Source organism: Triturus cristatus, chromosome 9 (genome assembly GCF_964204655.1).
Source record: "Triturus cristatus chromosome 9, aTriCri1.1, whole genome shotgun sequence".
Lineage (NCBI taxonomy): Eukaryota > Metazoa > Chordata > Amphibia > Caudata > Salamandridae > Triturus > Triturus cristatus.
The window spans coordinates 484,866,315-484,883,660 of NC_140592.1; the positions used below are offsets into that span (position 1 = coordinate 484,866,315).

A 17,346-nucleotide genomic window follows, 5' to 3' on the forward strand; every position below is an offset into this window, starting at 1 on the left:
TTTTTAATATGTGCATTTCCTCAAAATGAGAATGCTGAAGAACCTAGTATATGAGATTTTTAGACTTCTTTGAAAAAGAGCTCTAGAAGGTCAAAGAAGAAATGGCTTCAGCTCCATATACTTCCTTACAAAGTTAAACTCTGGAGGGTCAAGCCCATTCCTAGATTTCAGGGAACTGGACAAATATATCAGCAAGTAAATGGTTAATGACTGTCCAAGATGGCTTTCATGTTCAAGGAAGAGTACTTGATCCCATCATGGGGAGGCTGGTATAGGTTCTCACGGAGAGCACACCGCCATGTGGTACTGCAACAGTCCATGGGTCCTGTGCCAAAGGCTCTGGGCCACTGGAGTTGGCTGCAGCTTCAGGGCAGCTCCCTCATTGTGAACCATCTGGTGGGATTTTTAAACACCAGAGTGGACAACCTCAGCAGGTGGCACCTGCAGATTGCAAATGGCGGTTGCACACCTAGGTGGCACAGGATATCTTCAGACAGTGGGAAGAACCCAGGCTGGATCTTTTTGCCACTATTGAGAATATGCGGTGTCAAAACTTCTGCACGTTGGAGTGCACAAGTAAGCTCTCTCTAACGCATTCAGGCTAGAGTAGAACACAGACTCCTGTACGCCGTTTTGCCTCTGCATGTTCTGCCCTGAGGTATGAATGTGATCAGGAACAACCAGGCTCAAGTCATCCTATGGCTCCTTATTGTGCCAGGGGAGTGTGGTACCCCAAATTTCTGGGCCTGAGCATCTGACAGTCTTTCAGGCATGCCCTTTGGGAGGGTCTTCTGTCGCAGCAGAAGGGCAGGGTTGTGCACCCAAACCGGGGCAATCTGCAAATCATATGTGAAGATTGAGCTGCAGCAGTTGACTATTTTTGATCTACCCCCTGAGGTTGTTGATCCTTACTGTCAGGCGTCTCTCCCCAAATTCCATTTAAGCAGTGTGTACACTTCTCAAGCCAATGCACAGCTGTTCGTGCATCTTCTCACCTAAAAGACTGTTTTCCTCATTATGATCACTTCAGCTTTCGACATGAATGAATTCCAGGTCCTATTGGTACAACCGCCTTTTGCTACTTTTTTTTTTTTGTTTTAGGCCAAACTGGGTCTGAGGACTCGGTCAGCCTTCTTGCTGAAAATCGCACTTCCTTTTCACGTTGGCCAACACATTACTCTCCGAGCATTCTTTGCCCTGCCACACCCGAGACAGAGAAGGAGAGACTCCATGGGCTGAACCCTCAAAGATCTTTAAGCTTTTAAATTGATTGCACCAAAGACCATAGGGCGGACAGTCAGATTTTTGTTGGATTCTCTGGCACAAAATAAGGCAAGGCAAGAAAAAGACAAGGTGGGGCAGAAAAAGACTCTGCCAAAATGGCTAGTCCTATGCATCAAGATCAGCTATGCTTTGAGCAAATGTTTGCCTCCGGCAGGCCTGAGAGCCTATTCCACCAGGGCCTATGCTGTCACAACTGCGTTGGCATGCAGAGTAACTGTCCTGACATCTTTGAAGCTGCAAGGGAGGCCTCAGGGTACACGTTCTTGAAGCACTACTGTCTTGACAACGAGATCCAAAGGGAAGTGAATTTTGCCCATTTAGTCCCACATGACTTTTATATTTGAGCTACTTCCAGAGCCTCTTACTTTGGGAGGTACTGCTTTTTATCTATTCTTAAGCTGAAGAATCTGCAGTTAGAAGTATCCAAGAGAAGAGCAAGTTACTTACCTTTGGTAATGCTGTTTCTGGTCTAACCGCAGTTTCTCACTGCCCTCCACCTCCCTGTTCTGCGGAATGGCCTATTTTTACTATTTAAAAAAGTCCAAATTAAAGATCTCCACACTGGTACTGCCAGTTGTTTTGTGCTCCGGCCTGGTCGCCCCCACGCTCCTCACCTCTCCTGCTCCTGAGCCTCCTGCTGCCTGAGCACATCGCCGCTGCGAGCCGACGCCGATTGCAACGCCCCAGCTTCCGCTGGGCTGCCCGCTTAGCCTGCACCCGTTTTTTCCCGCCGCTGCCTGCCTGTGGCCCCGCCCCCACGCCAGACGATTGGCTACCACGATCCCGCCTCCCAGCTGACCCGCCCTCCCGGCTCCCTTCTTATGACGCCCCCTCAGCGACCGCGCAGCGGACGTGCGCAGCGGGAGCACCGACTGAGCGCCGAAGGTGCGCCAAAGGTAAGCCCGTCTGCGCCCGTCCGCGCCTGGACCGCGCCCAGTGCCAGGACCCCTGGCCCCCGCAGACTCCAGCCCTCCCGCCGGACCTACGACGCCACCGAACTCTACGCACTCAACGCCAGCCGAACCCCGGGTTGCTACCGAGACGCACCCACGGACCCTTTTGCTGCCACTCCTGCAAGTTCACCTGCATCCGGACCTACACTACTCCTGCACCGACCAAGACCAAGACTAGCAACAGCAGCAGCCACCTAAAGTGCATCCTACTCAACACCCGCTCCGTCCACAGACACGCCATCGAGCTCTGGAACCTGCTCGACACTACTTCACCAGACGTCGCCTTCCTCACGGAAACCTGGATGAATGCCTCTTCAGCGCCCGATATCGCCATCGCCATCCCAGACGGCTATAAGATCATCCGAAGGGACCGCATCAACCAGACCGGAGGAGGCATCGCCATCATCCACAGGAACACCATCCGCATCACAACCAACGCCGACGACACCCTCGCACCCGCCGAGCACCTGCACTTCCAGGTCCACATCAACCCCAAGACCACCCTCAGAGGCACCCTCATCTACAGACCCCCGGGACCACGCACACAATTCAGCGAAGACATCGCCGACTTCATCAGCCCGCACGCCCTCCCCTCCGCTGACTACATCCTCCTCGGGGACCTCAACTTCCACCTGGAGAACAACAACGACCTCAACACCACCACCCTGCTGGACAACCTCGCAAACCTCGGACTCAAGCAGCTGGTGACCACCCCCACCCACTACGCCGGACACACACTCGACCCAGTCTTCTCATCCAGCAAGGACATCGCCTTCAGCCACGCCACCGGACTCCACTGGACGGACCACAGCTGCGTCCACTTCAGCTTCAAAAGGACCACGATCCACTACCAACAGCAACAGGTTGCACGCAGAAGCTGGAACAAGATCACAGCCGACCAGCTCGCGACTTCCCTGAGCAAGAAACCACCCACCAGCGCAACGAACCCCAGCCAAGCGGCCACCAACCTCACGAAATGGATCAGCGACTGCGCAGACGACCTCGCCCCCCAGAGGACCCCGCCTAGCAGACCCGGCAGCAAGAAAGCCCCATGGTTCACCGACTAACTCAAGAGCTCCAAGAAGGACTGCCGAGCCCTCGAGAGAACCTGGCGCAGAGACCCAACACCGGACAACATGACTGCCCTCAAGCTCGCCACCCGAAAACACCACCAACTCATCCACGCAACCAAGAAAACTGCATTCAAGGAACGACTGGACAAAAACGCACACAACAGCAAGGAACTCTTCAACATCGTCAAAGAGCTCTCAACCCCAACGCCGGAAACAACGACATCACCCCTTCGCAAGACCTCTGCAACTCCCTCGCCTCCTACTTCCACAACAAGATCGCGGACATACACAACAGCTTCAGCACTCAACCGACGCACGCCACGACCGAACCACCGCCCCCCACCACCACCCTCCGCGCCTGGACCCCGATCAGCGCCGAAGATACTGTCCGCACGATGAACTCCATCCACTCTGGATCTCCGACCGACCCCTGCCCTCACCACGTCTTCAACAAGGCCGACGCTGTCATCGCACCCCACCTGCGGAACATCATCAACACCTCCTTCGACACCGCGACCTTCCCGGAGAGCTGGAAGCACGCCGAACTCAGCGCTCTACTAAAGAAGCCATCAGCCGACCCCACCGACCTCAAGAACTACCGCCCCATCTCGCTGCTCCCGTTCCCTGCAAAAGTCATCGAGAAGACCGTCAACAAGCAGCTGGCCGCATTCCTCGAGACAAACGGATCCCTCGACCTCTCGCAGTCTGGCTTCTGAGCCAACCACAGCACCGAGACCGCCCTGATCGCAGCCACCGATGACATCCGAGCACTGCTTGACAACGGAGAAACAGCGGCCCTCATCCTCCTAGACCTCTCCGCGGCCTTCGACACTGTCTGCCACCGTACACTAGTGCAGCGACTCAGCAACGTCGGAATCCAGGAGAAGGCACTGGAATGGATCATCTCCTTCCTCGCCGGAAGGACACAGAGTCCGCCTCCCCCCGTTCAGATCTGAAGCCACCGAAGTCATCTGCGGCGTTCCTCAAGGGTCCTTGCTCAGTCCAACTCTCTTCAACGTCTACATGAGCCCCCTCGCAGACATCGCACGCCAGCACAACCTCAACATCTCCTACGCCGACGATACCCAGCTGATCCTCTCCCTCACCAACGACCCCGCCACCGCCAGAGCCAACCTTCACGAAGGGATGAAAGAGGTAGCCGAATGGATGAAGAACAGTCGCCTGAAACTGAACTCGGACAAGACGGAAGTCCTCATCCTGGGATCCTCACCCTCTGCCTGGGACGACTCCTGGTGGCCCCCCGCCCTAGGCAGCGCACCCCAACCAACAGACTACACACGCAACCTGGGCTTCATCCTGGACTCCTCCCTCTCCATGACCAGACAAGTCAACGCTGTCTCCTCGTCGTGCTTCAACATCCTGCGCATGCTACGTAAGATCTTCCGGTGGATCCCCACCGAGACCAGGAAGACGGTCACCCAGGCCCTCGTCACCAGCCGTCTGGACTACGGCAACTCCCTTTACGCCGGAACCACCGCCAAACTCCAGAAGAGACTCGAGCGGATCCAGAACGCCTCAGCACGACTCATCCTGGACATCCCCCGTCACAGCCACATCTCCGGACACCTGAGACCTGCACTGGCTCCTGGTCAACAAGAGAATCACCTTCCGTCTCCTCACCCACGCACACAAAGCCCTACACAACCAAGGCCCAGGATACCTCAACAGCCGCCTCAACTTCTACGCTCCCAAACGCCAGCTTCGATCGACCGGCCTCGCCACCGTCCCCCGCATCCGAAGAGCCACCACAGGGGGACGGTCCTTCTCCTACCTCGCCGCCAAGACATGGAACTCCCTCCCGACCCACCTCCGCCTGACCCAGGACCACCTTGCCTTCTGGAAACAACTCAAGACCTGGCTGTTCGAGCAGTAGCAGACCCCCCTCCCCCAGCGCCTTGAGACCCTCTGGGTGAGTAGTGCGCTATATAAATGCCTTGATTGATTGAGAGCATGGATTGAGGTAGTCCAGAATCGGACATTGTAGTGCAGTGGTGGCGCTTATGTGCAGTTCTGCTATGTCACTTCCACATGAACAAAGCCAACAAGTAGCCACACTTGCGCCACCAAGTGCAGATGCACTCCTGGGAAAATTTCCCGATCAAGCCTGGCGCTTGGGGATATTCTAAAGGTGAGGAATCTACATTTAGATAAAATATCCACCAGAAAGAGCATTACTGAAAGTAAGTAACTTGTTCATCTGGCACCTTCACTGAGGCCACACATGATTCTGATGAGGCCTCCTCAGGAGGAGCTCATCCTGTAACTGAAGGACGTCATGCAATTGGGACAAGGTGAATGGTATCGTGAACAATCAGAATAACATTAACATGGTATATGACTGCTTGCGACGTAACCAGTGGCTGTCATTCCAAATACCAGAACCGCATTTTGTAATTACAAATGCTCCTCTAGGCAGATGGGTTTGGGTCAGATGTATAGAGAGAACAGATCTGGATTTGGCCTCAGAAGAGATCAAGACAAACATCTACACATAAAGTACTAGGGCTTATAAAGCTGGACTGATTCCTCAGGTCTTTCATACCTTGAAAATGAACTCTGCCATCAAGACATGAATGAACATGTCCTCCATGTTTGAAATATGAGAGCAGGGAGCCTCCTGGTCCCTTACATATTGATAGGCTCAGCTGCTTTGAAAATGGGCTCTCCAGTACCACATCATCCTCAACATTAAGTGTGTGCCAGGAAGATCAAATATGCTTGAAGAGAGTTTTAGCAGAAGCAATGGCTTCTGCCACAAGTGCAGACTTTGAAGTTGTGAAAGGCTGCGTTCCACAAATCTGGTTCACTTCACCTCGACCTCTTCACACTTCAATTCCAAATTCCGTTCTTACAATATGAAACTAGTTGTTCCAGTGTGGGCCCTTCTGTTCCTGCACACGGATCCACTTAAACTTTCAGTAGACATTCCTTACATGTTCAAACAGATCCCGTGATTTTCGCGAAGAATGGAAATCGGGTCCGTCATCACAATTCATGTCTGTTCTCCTGACAACCTGGCTCCTCAGCATATTAAGGTTTGGTTCGCTAAGCATAATGGAGGATGGAGTTCAACCCCTGTGCAATAAGGACCTCTTCCACAATCAAGACATACTCCTTGAAGTGGAAATAATTTGTACATGGGTTGAAATAAAGACCTATTAATTGTGCTGCCAACCTAACCTAAAGGGTGCCATAACACCAACATGTGGTGAACTGTCTTGCATTCCTTGTCCACATGACGGTGATCTCGAAATAGTGTTGCGTTTCCGCCCTGCCTCATCAGAGGTCCTGGGCTCACTGTGCCACTGGAATCAAGCTATCCTGGCTGAAGAGGGGTGAAACCCCGAAACCGGTCCTAGGATGCTTGTTTCCGGTCCAGGGAGGACCTGGCTTGGCAGTTAGGGCTGGACTGTTTCCATGAGGCACAGGGTCAAGACTGATTTGCATATGGCCAGGTCTAAACTGGGGTGGCATGGTGAGCAAAAGAATGATGGATTTACCCCAGATCACTTGACTGGGCGTAAATGTTTCGATTTGTTCTGCATTCCGTCCATCAATTGTGTGTCTTTTGCGCATCAGAGATTTTATGCACATAATCTTTCATTCCTTTGTGTGGCAAAAGTCAGTTCTACAATATAAGCCTCTCAAACAACATGGAGCCTTGTGTAGAACCAATTAAAAAGCTGATAATGATCACCTTTAGTGGGAAGTTGCTCTCCTGGTTGAAATGCATCTGCCAGATTGGCCTTGGAATCAGGCATTCATTATCCAGATCTTCATTTTTCATGTATTCAATGATAAAGCGGCACTGTATTGAAACAAAGCCCACAGGATTCCTCCTCAATGATCCTGTTGTATTGACAACTGAATTGTCCGTACACTGTCAACATGAAAAGATGCTTATAATGTAGCTTAGCCAGAACAAAAATGTTCATTAAAACACATTTTTGTGCAAGGTAATGTCAGATTGCTTCCTGCATCTCATTCTCACAGCAACTCGTTTAGGCTTCTCCCACTGAAGGTTACAGCCCTTTCTGTGCAAGGGGTAATGGTGAGGTCTCACTCCTGCATATTTGTTTGTCTGTGACGGGGCGAAAGAGTCATACTTTCATAAAGCAAGTGTTGCCTGGATATTTAGATAAAAGGGAGTACACAATGGGATCAGTGCCACTATGATTTCTAAAAAATAAGGCAAACTCCTTCCCATTTGCCTTCAAAGAAAATACTAGGCCAATCTCAGACCAGTGAACAAGTGTACTCTCAGATACAATTATTGAGAAAGAATTAGCAGGGGAAACCTGATGATCATCAATGGGCTGAGATGGAGCAGGGCTTTGCAGCCTAGAGTGTGCAAGGCAAAGTTGGTGCTGCAGAACAAGTGGTATCCATAGAAGAGGCCTGTTCAAGCTCCTCCAGACACCAGATCTAGTGCCAAACCAGCAGAAAATTACAGGCAAAATTGGAGGCAGTTAATTATTAATAAAATAAATAATGCTCAGCACTATCTAGTGATGAAAATTCTGTGGTTTACAGTTTCTACTGAGAAGTCAGACTTCTTTCTGGTGAGTTTTTACGTACAATAATCTGTTGAAACTGAAAACTATAAAAGAAATACTGCAGACTAGTCCTGATTTAAATGTGTGAATCTATAAAAGATTCAGTACTGTAAAAGAAAAACTGTTAACCCCTTACACACTTGTAATTGGAAAACCTAAACTAATATGGTCTTTATAACATATTCACATTAATTATTGGACTTTGAGGTGCATGTCCTACTTAGTGCTGCAAGATATTGCATTATATGGTATGCATATTTATACTGCCATTCTCTCAAATGTACGCCAGATTCTCAGCCTAACAATGGAGCGTGATTTGAGCATTTGAATTGGTCGACAAAAGCTCTCGATTGAAATCCTTTGTGAATAGGAAAAGTATTTCATATTAACATTATTTGTTCATGTTTAATAGAAAAGGACTTGAGGGACTTAGGGGCAAAAGGATGAATCATGGTATTGTGAGATTTATTTATGTGGTACTTTTCAAACAGAGCTGCCTATATATTGCAGAAATATTTCTCACATTTCTTATCCGATGTTTCTCTCCTGCTAGTCGCACATGCAGGCACGTTTTGCTATCTTGAGTGTGTTGCTGGAAGCTGGGGACAGATTGGTCACCATCCAGCAAACTACTGGAGCGGATGGAAAGCCAGATGCTGTCATCACCCTGGACCGAGCGAAGATCCTTACAGTGGGCAAAGCTGCAATAGAGAAGTTTCTGCGTCGTCTCCAGGTAAAAAAAGACCATTTATTTACGAATTTGTGGCTAGAGAAATCATCAGATATTCCTCTGACAGCCTCAGTAAGGTGACTACTGCCTGTGCCGATAACACCTTGCATTATGAGTTGGATGAATGCTGTCTTCTGGGTAAAGATGTAATGATAGAGTGTGGGTGTACAGCATGATCTTGCACTGTCACCTCATTTGCATGTGCCGTGCTCTGTCTGCTAAATAGAGAAAAAGGGTTATTTGGATTATTGAGGATTAATGGCATTTCCATGTACCAACAGTCAGTATCCGATAAAATGAAAAGTCTTCTAAGATTTGACATGGTATTTCTACCAGGTGTAAATGTTTTCTGGATGAGCAGGGTTGAGGGTACTTAGGAGGGCAACTGATTAACCAGCACGATGGCCAGAATCTTGTTGTTTGTGTTCAATAAAGGATTGTGGCCTGTATGACCTGCAGTGGACTTGGCTTGAGTACCAGAACCATCATTGACTTCTTGAAAGTATTGACATCTCATCTATGGTCCTCCTTTGAACACTCCTTTCAGCTTTATGTTCAGTAAACACGAGTACTCTATACAAAATTCAGTTGGCCTTTATTATAGTATCCTAGTGTACTTGTATGTTTGACTCTTGGGTACCACCTACACACTCTCCAGACATGACGGGGGGTTTGTGTGGCCTTTCAGCTAAAACCTGCATAAACTGTTCATTAATATTTACCACCTGTACTCCAGTCTTCCAGATACCAACATTAGTACCTCTACAGAATTCCTGTACTGTTACTTCCAACATTCAGCGCTGTATCAGCATTCTCAGTAAAGTATAAGCGCATGGTTGTGTTAAGTGCACTTCTGATTGCCATATCCCTCAGCCATCTGAGATGTAATTTCCAGTTGGGTCCTGAGTGGGGCTTGCCTGACTCCAGATGTGTCCAAGAAAGCATGCACTGTCTCTTTTCTGGTTACCAGGAAATCAATCCTCAAGTGCGGCCAGGTGGCATTACCGCATCGCAGAGTCTGAGAAAGACGCGCACAGCTGGCGTTGTTTTCTCCCGGTTTGCCCCACTGCCCAGCTATCCTACCACCCAACACAGGCCTGAAGACAGGAGGCAGCAGGCGACGGGCAGAGGGCAGTGCAACATGACGTGGCCGCTTCAATAGGCTGGTATTAAGCCGGTGCGGCTTGTGACCGCCCACCAAGTCATTGCACCCAAGCGTTGTTATACCCGCATCCGTGGAGGCACCCATTTTCACCGTCCCGCACCTGGGATCCTGGCCTTAGACACCGGGCCTGAGGCAAACAACAGTTAGCTTCGCCATTCAGATTAACAGCTGGTGGTCATGACGTAGAGAGAGGTCGGTATGCAGTAAGTGGCTTGAAAATTAATTCACGGTCCAATAAAAAGTGAAAAGGTTGCAAAAAGACACATGCACTTTTAAGCACCAGGTATCGTCCACAGACTGCCAATTTACTGTGAGTGGAATATTGATTAAGGCTAGGGTGACCAACCGTCCGTAAATTTCACGGACGGTCCGTAATTTCGTCCGTCTGTCCGTTGTCCGTGAAGGATTCTTTAACGGACGCCATTTGTCCGTAATTTTAACCGGGCACCGATCGCACCACCCTTTGTCCTGAATTTTTACACTCACTGTCCTGAATTTGCACCAATGCCAGTTGGTCACCCTAATTAAGGCAGTGGGGGGCTGTTGGGCAGTGAAGCATGCGGGACAGGTGGTGGGGAGTAACTAGTGTGCTCCCCGAGTGAGTCTCATCATTGAGACGTCCAGGCCCCCTTGGTGTAGCAGGGGATTCCCCGGAAGTAGGCGCCGCCAGAATAAAACAGAAGAAATTGCGCAAACTGCACCCCCCGCAGCCCAGTCCTCCCCTGAAGGGGGGAAACACCCTCAAATGTAAACCTAGCTGCAACCTTGCATTTAAACATTGCTGTCACAATTCTCCTCTCGCTCCTCCAACGGTCCCATAAGCAAAGATCCGCATGTAAACCCCAGGCTGAATTTGACAGAACAGGAAAAGGCTGAAACAGAACCCACGGGTTCTGTAAATCAGCAAGGATTCTGATGGACCCAGGAGATTACCCCATAGGGAGGGAAGCTCAGAAATTGTCTATCACAGAAGTGGGCAAGCAAAGTTTAATCTGCAGGACTATTTTTATAAAGTTCAAACGGAGAAGGGGCTGAAAGGAGACATATTGAGAACAGTGCAGTATGGGAGAAAGAGAGGTGACCCAGGTCACGGCAACACAAAGGCGCTATAAAGAGCATGAATACCAGAACAGGACTCAGAAATTTGCCTGGAGGATGATAGAGTAACAAAATTGAAAACATCTTCATCGTAACAGAAAATCAAAAAGGGCAAGATCTCAACAGTGCATAAAAAAGAGGGCTACAAAATAACAGATTTTTTTTTTTAACCCAGAAAAAATTAGAGAATTCAAACACTATGGCAAATACAATAACCCCACCATTATCCAACCCAGGACCCGCGCCGGGGACGGTGAAGCTCTCTATAGATAAGGAAAACCCATACAATGTACCCTCCTCAGAAGTAAATTAATTGAGTAAAAATACCTGTACAATGCAAGCAGAAGTACACAAACCAGTAGATCAGAATCATTCTCATCCCTGAATCGTTTGATTCTCAGTTGCTGGGATTTCCTCAGCCTTAGTTCTACTCAAGCCACCTCCAAAATCCTGCTCAAGTCCCCCGAAATTCGGGATCAACCACTCATTACATTTACAGAAACAACATTAATAAACATTTGATATCCTGAAACGCGTCAGCATTGAATAATTTAAAGTGAAACAATACGGCATGCTGCATTCTACAGCGAAGCAAAGTTGAGTGACCTCCTATGCGCAAAGGCACTGGCGTAACGAAAAGTGCAGTGATGAGGGGCCCCTTGGAGATTGGTGCCCCCCCGCACCGCGAGGGCCTGTATTATGCCCCTGCGCAAAGGCACATTCGGAAAAAGATTTTACACGGCGGCCGGCCGTGGGGAGGAGCACCATCACAGGCTGGGGGAGATGTGCAAACCAGCTTGCGAGACTGCAGTTCTGAACTTTCAGAGCTTCGACAGTACAGCGCTTTACATGCAAATTAAGCCTGCAATCATGGTTCCACTACCTACTAAGGCTGATAAGGATTGTTAATACAAACTATATACCTGACCTTACTAAAGGAAATAGTCCCTCTCACATGGTAGGACTCAATGTCCCAGAAGGCAATGGATAACACGCCCACTGGGGGCGGTCACACTAATGAAATAATTAAAAGGAAACAATATTACCACAAGAGCTTCAGTTGCTTATTTGCTGCCCATGAAGAAGGGATTTGATATCCTGAATTGCGTGAGCATTGAATAATTTAAAGTGAAACAAGACGGCATGCTGCATTCTACAGCGACGCAATGTCGAGTGAGCTCCTATGCGCAAAGGCACATTGGGAAAAAGATTTTACACGGCGGCCGGCCATGGGGAGGAGCACCATCACAGGCTGGGGGAGAAGTGCAAACCAGCTTGCGAGACTGCAGTTCTGAACTTTCAGGGCTTCAACAGTACAGCACTTCACATGCAAATTAAGCCTGCAATCATGGTTCCACTACCTACTAAGGCTAATAAGGATTGTTAATGAAAACTATGTACCTGACCTTACTAAAGGAAATAGTCCCTCTCACATGGTAGGACTCAATGTCCCAGAAGGCAATGGATAACACGCCCACTGGGGGCGGTCACACTAATGAAATAATTAAAAGGAAACAATATTACCACAAGAGCTTCAGTTGCTTATTTGTTGCCCATGAAGAAGGGATTTGATATCCTGAATTGCGTGAGCATTGAATAATTTAAAGTGAAACAAGACGGCATGCTGCATTCTACAGCGACGCAATGTCGAGTGAGCTCCTATGCGCAAAGGCACATTGGGAAAAAGATTTTACACGGCGGCCGAACATGGGGAGGAGCACCATCACAGGCTGGGGGAGAAGTGCAAACCAGCTTGCGAGACTGCAGTTCTGAACTTTCAGGGCTTCGACAGTACAGCACTTCACATGCAAATTAAGCCTGCAATCATGGTTCCACTACCTACTAAGGCTAATAAGGATTGTTAATGAAAACTATGTACCTGACCTTACTAAAGGAAATAGTCCCTCTCACATGGTAGGACTCAATGTCCCAGAAGGCAATGGATAACACGCCCACTGGGGGCAGTCATACTAATGAAGTAATTAAAAGGAAACAATATTACCACAAGAGCTTCAGGTGCTTGTTTGCTGCCCATGAAGAAGGGATTTGATATTCTGAAACGCGTCGGCATTGAATAACAAGACGGCATGCTGCATTCTACAGCGAAGCAATGTCGAGTGATCTCCTATGCGCAAAGGCACATTGGGAAAAAGAAACATTAACCATGCATGATGTCTATGAAAATTGAACTAACCCCCCCCCCCCCCCCCCCACCATCATCAACCCCATTGAAAGGTGCACTTATACGGTCTGAGCCCGTTCTTGGTCTGCAACAGTAGCTCCCCAGCCAAGGACAAATTTACCATTGTCCCTTGTAAATGGTACCATAGGTACCAAGGGCAATGTGGCCAGAGAAGGCCTCTAAGAGCTGCAGCACTTATTGTGCCACCCTTAGAGGACCTGTACCTTTACACACACACATTGCCATTGCGGACTGTGTGTTGTGGTGCAGAACAAAGTGAAGAGTCGACATGCCATGCCTACAACCCACTGCACTGGCATAGGTCAGCCACCCCTCTAGCTGGGTGCACTATACCAGTAGACATTGTAAGTGCATTAATGCCATTAGATGTATATGGTGCTGGGAGTATGTCATTACGAACTTCACAGCACCATAATGGCTTTACTGAAAACTGGGAAGTTTTGTATCAAACTTCTCAGCACATTAAACCTACACTGATGCCACTGGTGTGGGGTTTAATGAAAAATGCACTCAGAGGGCATCTTAAACGACCTAACTCTAGTGTGCTGGCTGAGTGGCTGCTCGCCAGCTGCCACCACCAGACATGTTTCTGGACCCCTGGGTCGGAAGTCTGCAGCTCTTGGGGAGGGGGGGTCTGAAACAATGCTCATCCAGGGATGAGGTGCCAAGCCTCCTTCCCCCAGGATGGGCAGGGTGCACCAAGGGGATGCTTCAAAGGCCTTTGTGAGCTACCCAAGCCATTTGCTGCTTCCAGCAACTGCCCCCCACCTAGTCTGCCCCCCTCTTTGGGTGGGAGAATCAGTGGGAAAACTAAGTGAGGGAGAGGTGTGTCTACCTTTACCAACCCCACCCCTCAGGTGGGGGTGGCGAGGTGAAGCACAAATCTCAGTCCCGCCATCTAGCAGATTGGGGGGGGTGCAGCCAACCAGAGAGAGGCATATCCCCCCTCCCACTGGAGTGTGGCATTATAGGGGGTGTACTCACCACCAGAAAGGGACCCATTGGTCCCGACCTGTACCTACCTGTAACACCCCTTAATTTAGTATTTAGGGTCAAAACCACGAGCAGGTCTCCCTGAGGATCCTTACCGGAGATCTGGTGATCTCTGACCTGCCTCGAATCTCTAATCTACGCATACAGCCCTTTCTGGAGGATCCCCCCCAACTACGACCGGAGCTGATAAAACAAAAACCCAACACCTAAAGACACCCCTGCACCCGACGTCCCACAGCCTTGGGTAGCTCGACGGACTGTGTCCCAGCTTCCCCAGGCATTCCAACTTACCTCTCCAACCGGTGGTTGCCTCCAGAAGATTTTTGTCCCCGAGCCGGCAGTGTTAGTTGCAACCAGAGAATTCCCATTGAAAACAACAGGGCACCTTACGCCAAACCGGCACCCTGCACCCGACCGCCCCTGTGGGTGGGCTTTGTGTGCTTAACCGGATCCCCCTTTGCCCTGAGCCTAACACCAGGAGCTTTGCTCCCACAACCTTGTGGCCTGCCCTTGAGCAGTCACCAACCGGAGGCCCCTATCCCCCATTGAATAACAGTGGGCCTCAGCACTCTGCACCCGGCCTCCCTAGTGCCACTGAGGGGGCTTGAAGAGTGCATCCTTGACTCTGGGGGAACCCTGGTGCTAACCCCAGAGTACTAACTCCCACAAAAAAGTACCAACCTGTGAACTGATAACTTTATTTCCTTCCATAGGATTGCATTGACTTATTTTCTTTGAAAAATTGTGGAGTTGGTTTGTATAAAAATGTTAAACTGCAAATATACAAAAAACTGTATTACTTACCTTTTGTCTAGGAGATGTCCCAGTGTGATATCTAGGCATATCACAATGGTTAGCAAAAGTAACTTAAAAAGTAACATGCACAGTAATATGTAAAGTAACTAAAAGTAATTGCTGCATTTGAACCTGCATTCAACTGTAATTCACTGCATGAAAACTTGCAAAGTATAATTTCACTTACCTGCACCAGGCTTTACTTGGTTCTAGAAATAAAATAACTAAATAATATTTTCATACAAACAAATTAGTCGGAGTTCAGTCTTTGAGTGTGTGACATCATTTCTTGCCTGAGTTTATACAACAAATGCTTAACACTACCCTCTGATAAAGCCGTACTGCTGTCCCACACTACCACAAATAGAGAGTAAGGTGCTATCTACTTTTACCTCTGCCTACCTTTGGCGATCCGCTGGACTCTGTGCACACTATACCTTACTTTGGTATAGTATATACAGAGCCAGCTTCCTACAAGAAGCATAAGGAATGGTCCCAGTCACTACGGAAGGGAAAGCCGGTATACAGCAAGTGCAAAGAAAGGGAAGAGGGTTGAAAAATCCCCACTGCAGAACCTGAGATTACAATACCACAAGGAATGCTAGACAGTAAGAAGAAAAAATCTGGAACAAGCTTTTATATTCCAGCAAACAACCGAACAGCAAATTATTTTGGCAAGTGATCCATGGGCTGGTAACAAGAAATGCCCAACACTAAAACGCGGGAATATCAGATGAAGCCTGGTAAGCCCATATTCTGGAAATGTACGCCTTGCCAGCCACTCTTGGGGAGGACAAAGTTTGCCCAAACAAAGCAGTTTGGGCACCCATCAGGCAAAGAAGAAACCTGTGAGACCCATGAATTGACGGCAGAACAGGCAACTTATGGCAACCAACCGGAACCTGCAGAAATCTGGAGCTACAGGAGAAACAACATGAACAATGTAGTTTCGATAGTGGATATCAACAAACTAGAAAACATGCTTAAGAAACTGAAGCCAAAAGGGGTTGCGGGCCAGAATGGTCTCCCCAATACACTTTTTAAGCAGGACATTACCTACAGGGCTTGCTATTGAGCTCCCCTTTTTGAGCTACTTTTTCGGACAGATATCATCCTAGGATCATGGAAAGGTAACATGTTCAATCCCATCTACGAGAATGGATATCCAACCTCTCCAAGTAACTACAGGCTAATTGCTCTTATTGACAACGTAGCAAAAATATACGCATCATGTTTATTGGAAGATTTCCAAGTATGGAATACAACCTGATACCACAAATACAACCGGGTTTAGATCACGTATGGGTACCCCGTACAAATCCAACAGCACTTACTATCTTGGCAGAAACAGCTAAACTGTTCAAAACTAGTCTGTTCTCATCTTTTGTCCACCTTAAATCGGCCTTCGACCCAGTCCCACGTGGCCGCCTCTGGGTGAAACTGGAAGAATGGGGTATCCCAAGAGGTTTGTTAAAGGCAATTAAAGTACTGCCTACCGAAACCTGGGCACAGGTCAAAATAGGATACGGGACTTAAGTCATGCAAAAAATGTCCACTATGAATGGCCTCAAACAGGGCTGCATGCTAGCCCAAGCCTCCTCAACCTATATCTAGCAGACCTTGTACGTTATCTTCCCTGAGAAAAAAGCCATCCTCCAACCTTGGTAACAGGAAAAAAATAGGATGCTTGCAGTATGCTGATGATATAGTTCTCGAGTCAAACACCAATAGGCCTGCAATGCATTATGAATGCTTTAAAAACATATTTGGAGCAGCAAGGCTTACAACTAAACGTAAACAAAACCAAAGTGGTCCAACTGGTAGATACCAAGTAAGTCATTCACCTGGTTTATAGAGGATAAAAGGTTGAGGTTGCCATTACATATAAATATCTATGCATCAACATGGAACATCAAATGGCCTTCAGACATTATCTAATCGCCATACAGGCAAAAGCAAATTCATTAATCTTTGGATCCAAACTGTGAAGAAAGGATCTCTGCTGCTGGTCATTCAGCCATCTACTAACAGTAATGATGGCACAGCTCACGCCCACAGTGAAATATAGCATGAAAATCATGCATGGTCTAGAATCAGTAATGCTCAACAAGCTCCAAATAAAAGCCTACAAATTTGTGTTTTCCATACCAAAAACAGCGTCGCCAGCCCGGGTCAGTCTTCAATTTGGCTGAAAAAATCAAGCATTACAGAGAATGAATGCCTTTGTCAAATTCATAGATCCATTAAGGCTTTGAAGCCCTTTTAGGAGCATTTTTGCACAAGCTGTATGCACTTAATTACTTGACTTAGGGATGCATTCTGTGCACTAGCAACAAGCACTTTACAAATGAGCAAGCTTAGGGGTATCGGTCTAGACTAAGATTAAGGCTAGGAAACCCTTTTAGGAGCAGTTTGCACAAACCGAAGCTACTTCATTACTTGACATAAGGGAATTTCTGCACAAGCCATACGCAC

At 48.3% G+C, this 17,346-nt stretch overlaps 1 protein-coding gene across 4 annotated transcripts in view; it reads left to right on the plus strand.

The window, feature by feature from the left end:
• DPP3 (dipeptidyl peptidase 3) overlaps positions 1 to 17,346 on the plus strand; it is a 533,904-nt gene that overhangs the window by 405,311 nt on the left and 111,247 nt on the right. For all 4 annotated transcript variants that reach the window (XM_085625440.1, XM_085625443.1, XM_085625441.1 and 1 more), the window contains one exon: positions 8,441 to 8,620. In XM_085625440.1, the coding sequence (XP_085481566.1) occupies positions 8,441 to 8,620 (180 nt within the window). The remainder of the gene's footprint in view (positions 1 to 8,440; positions 8,621 to 17,346) is intronic.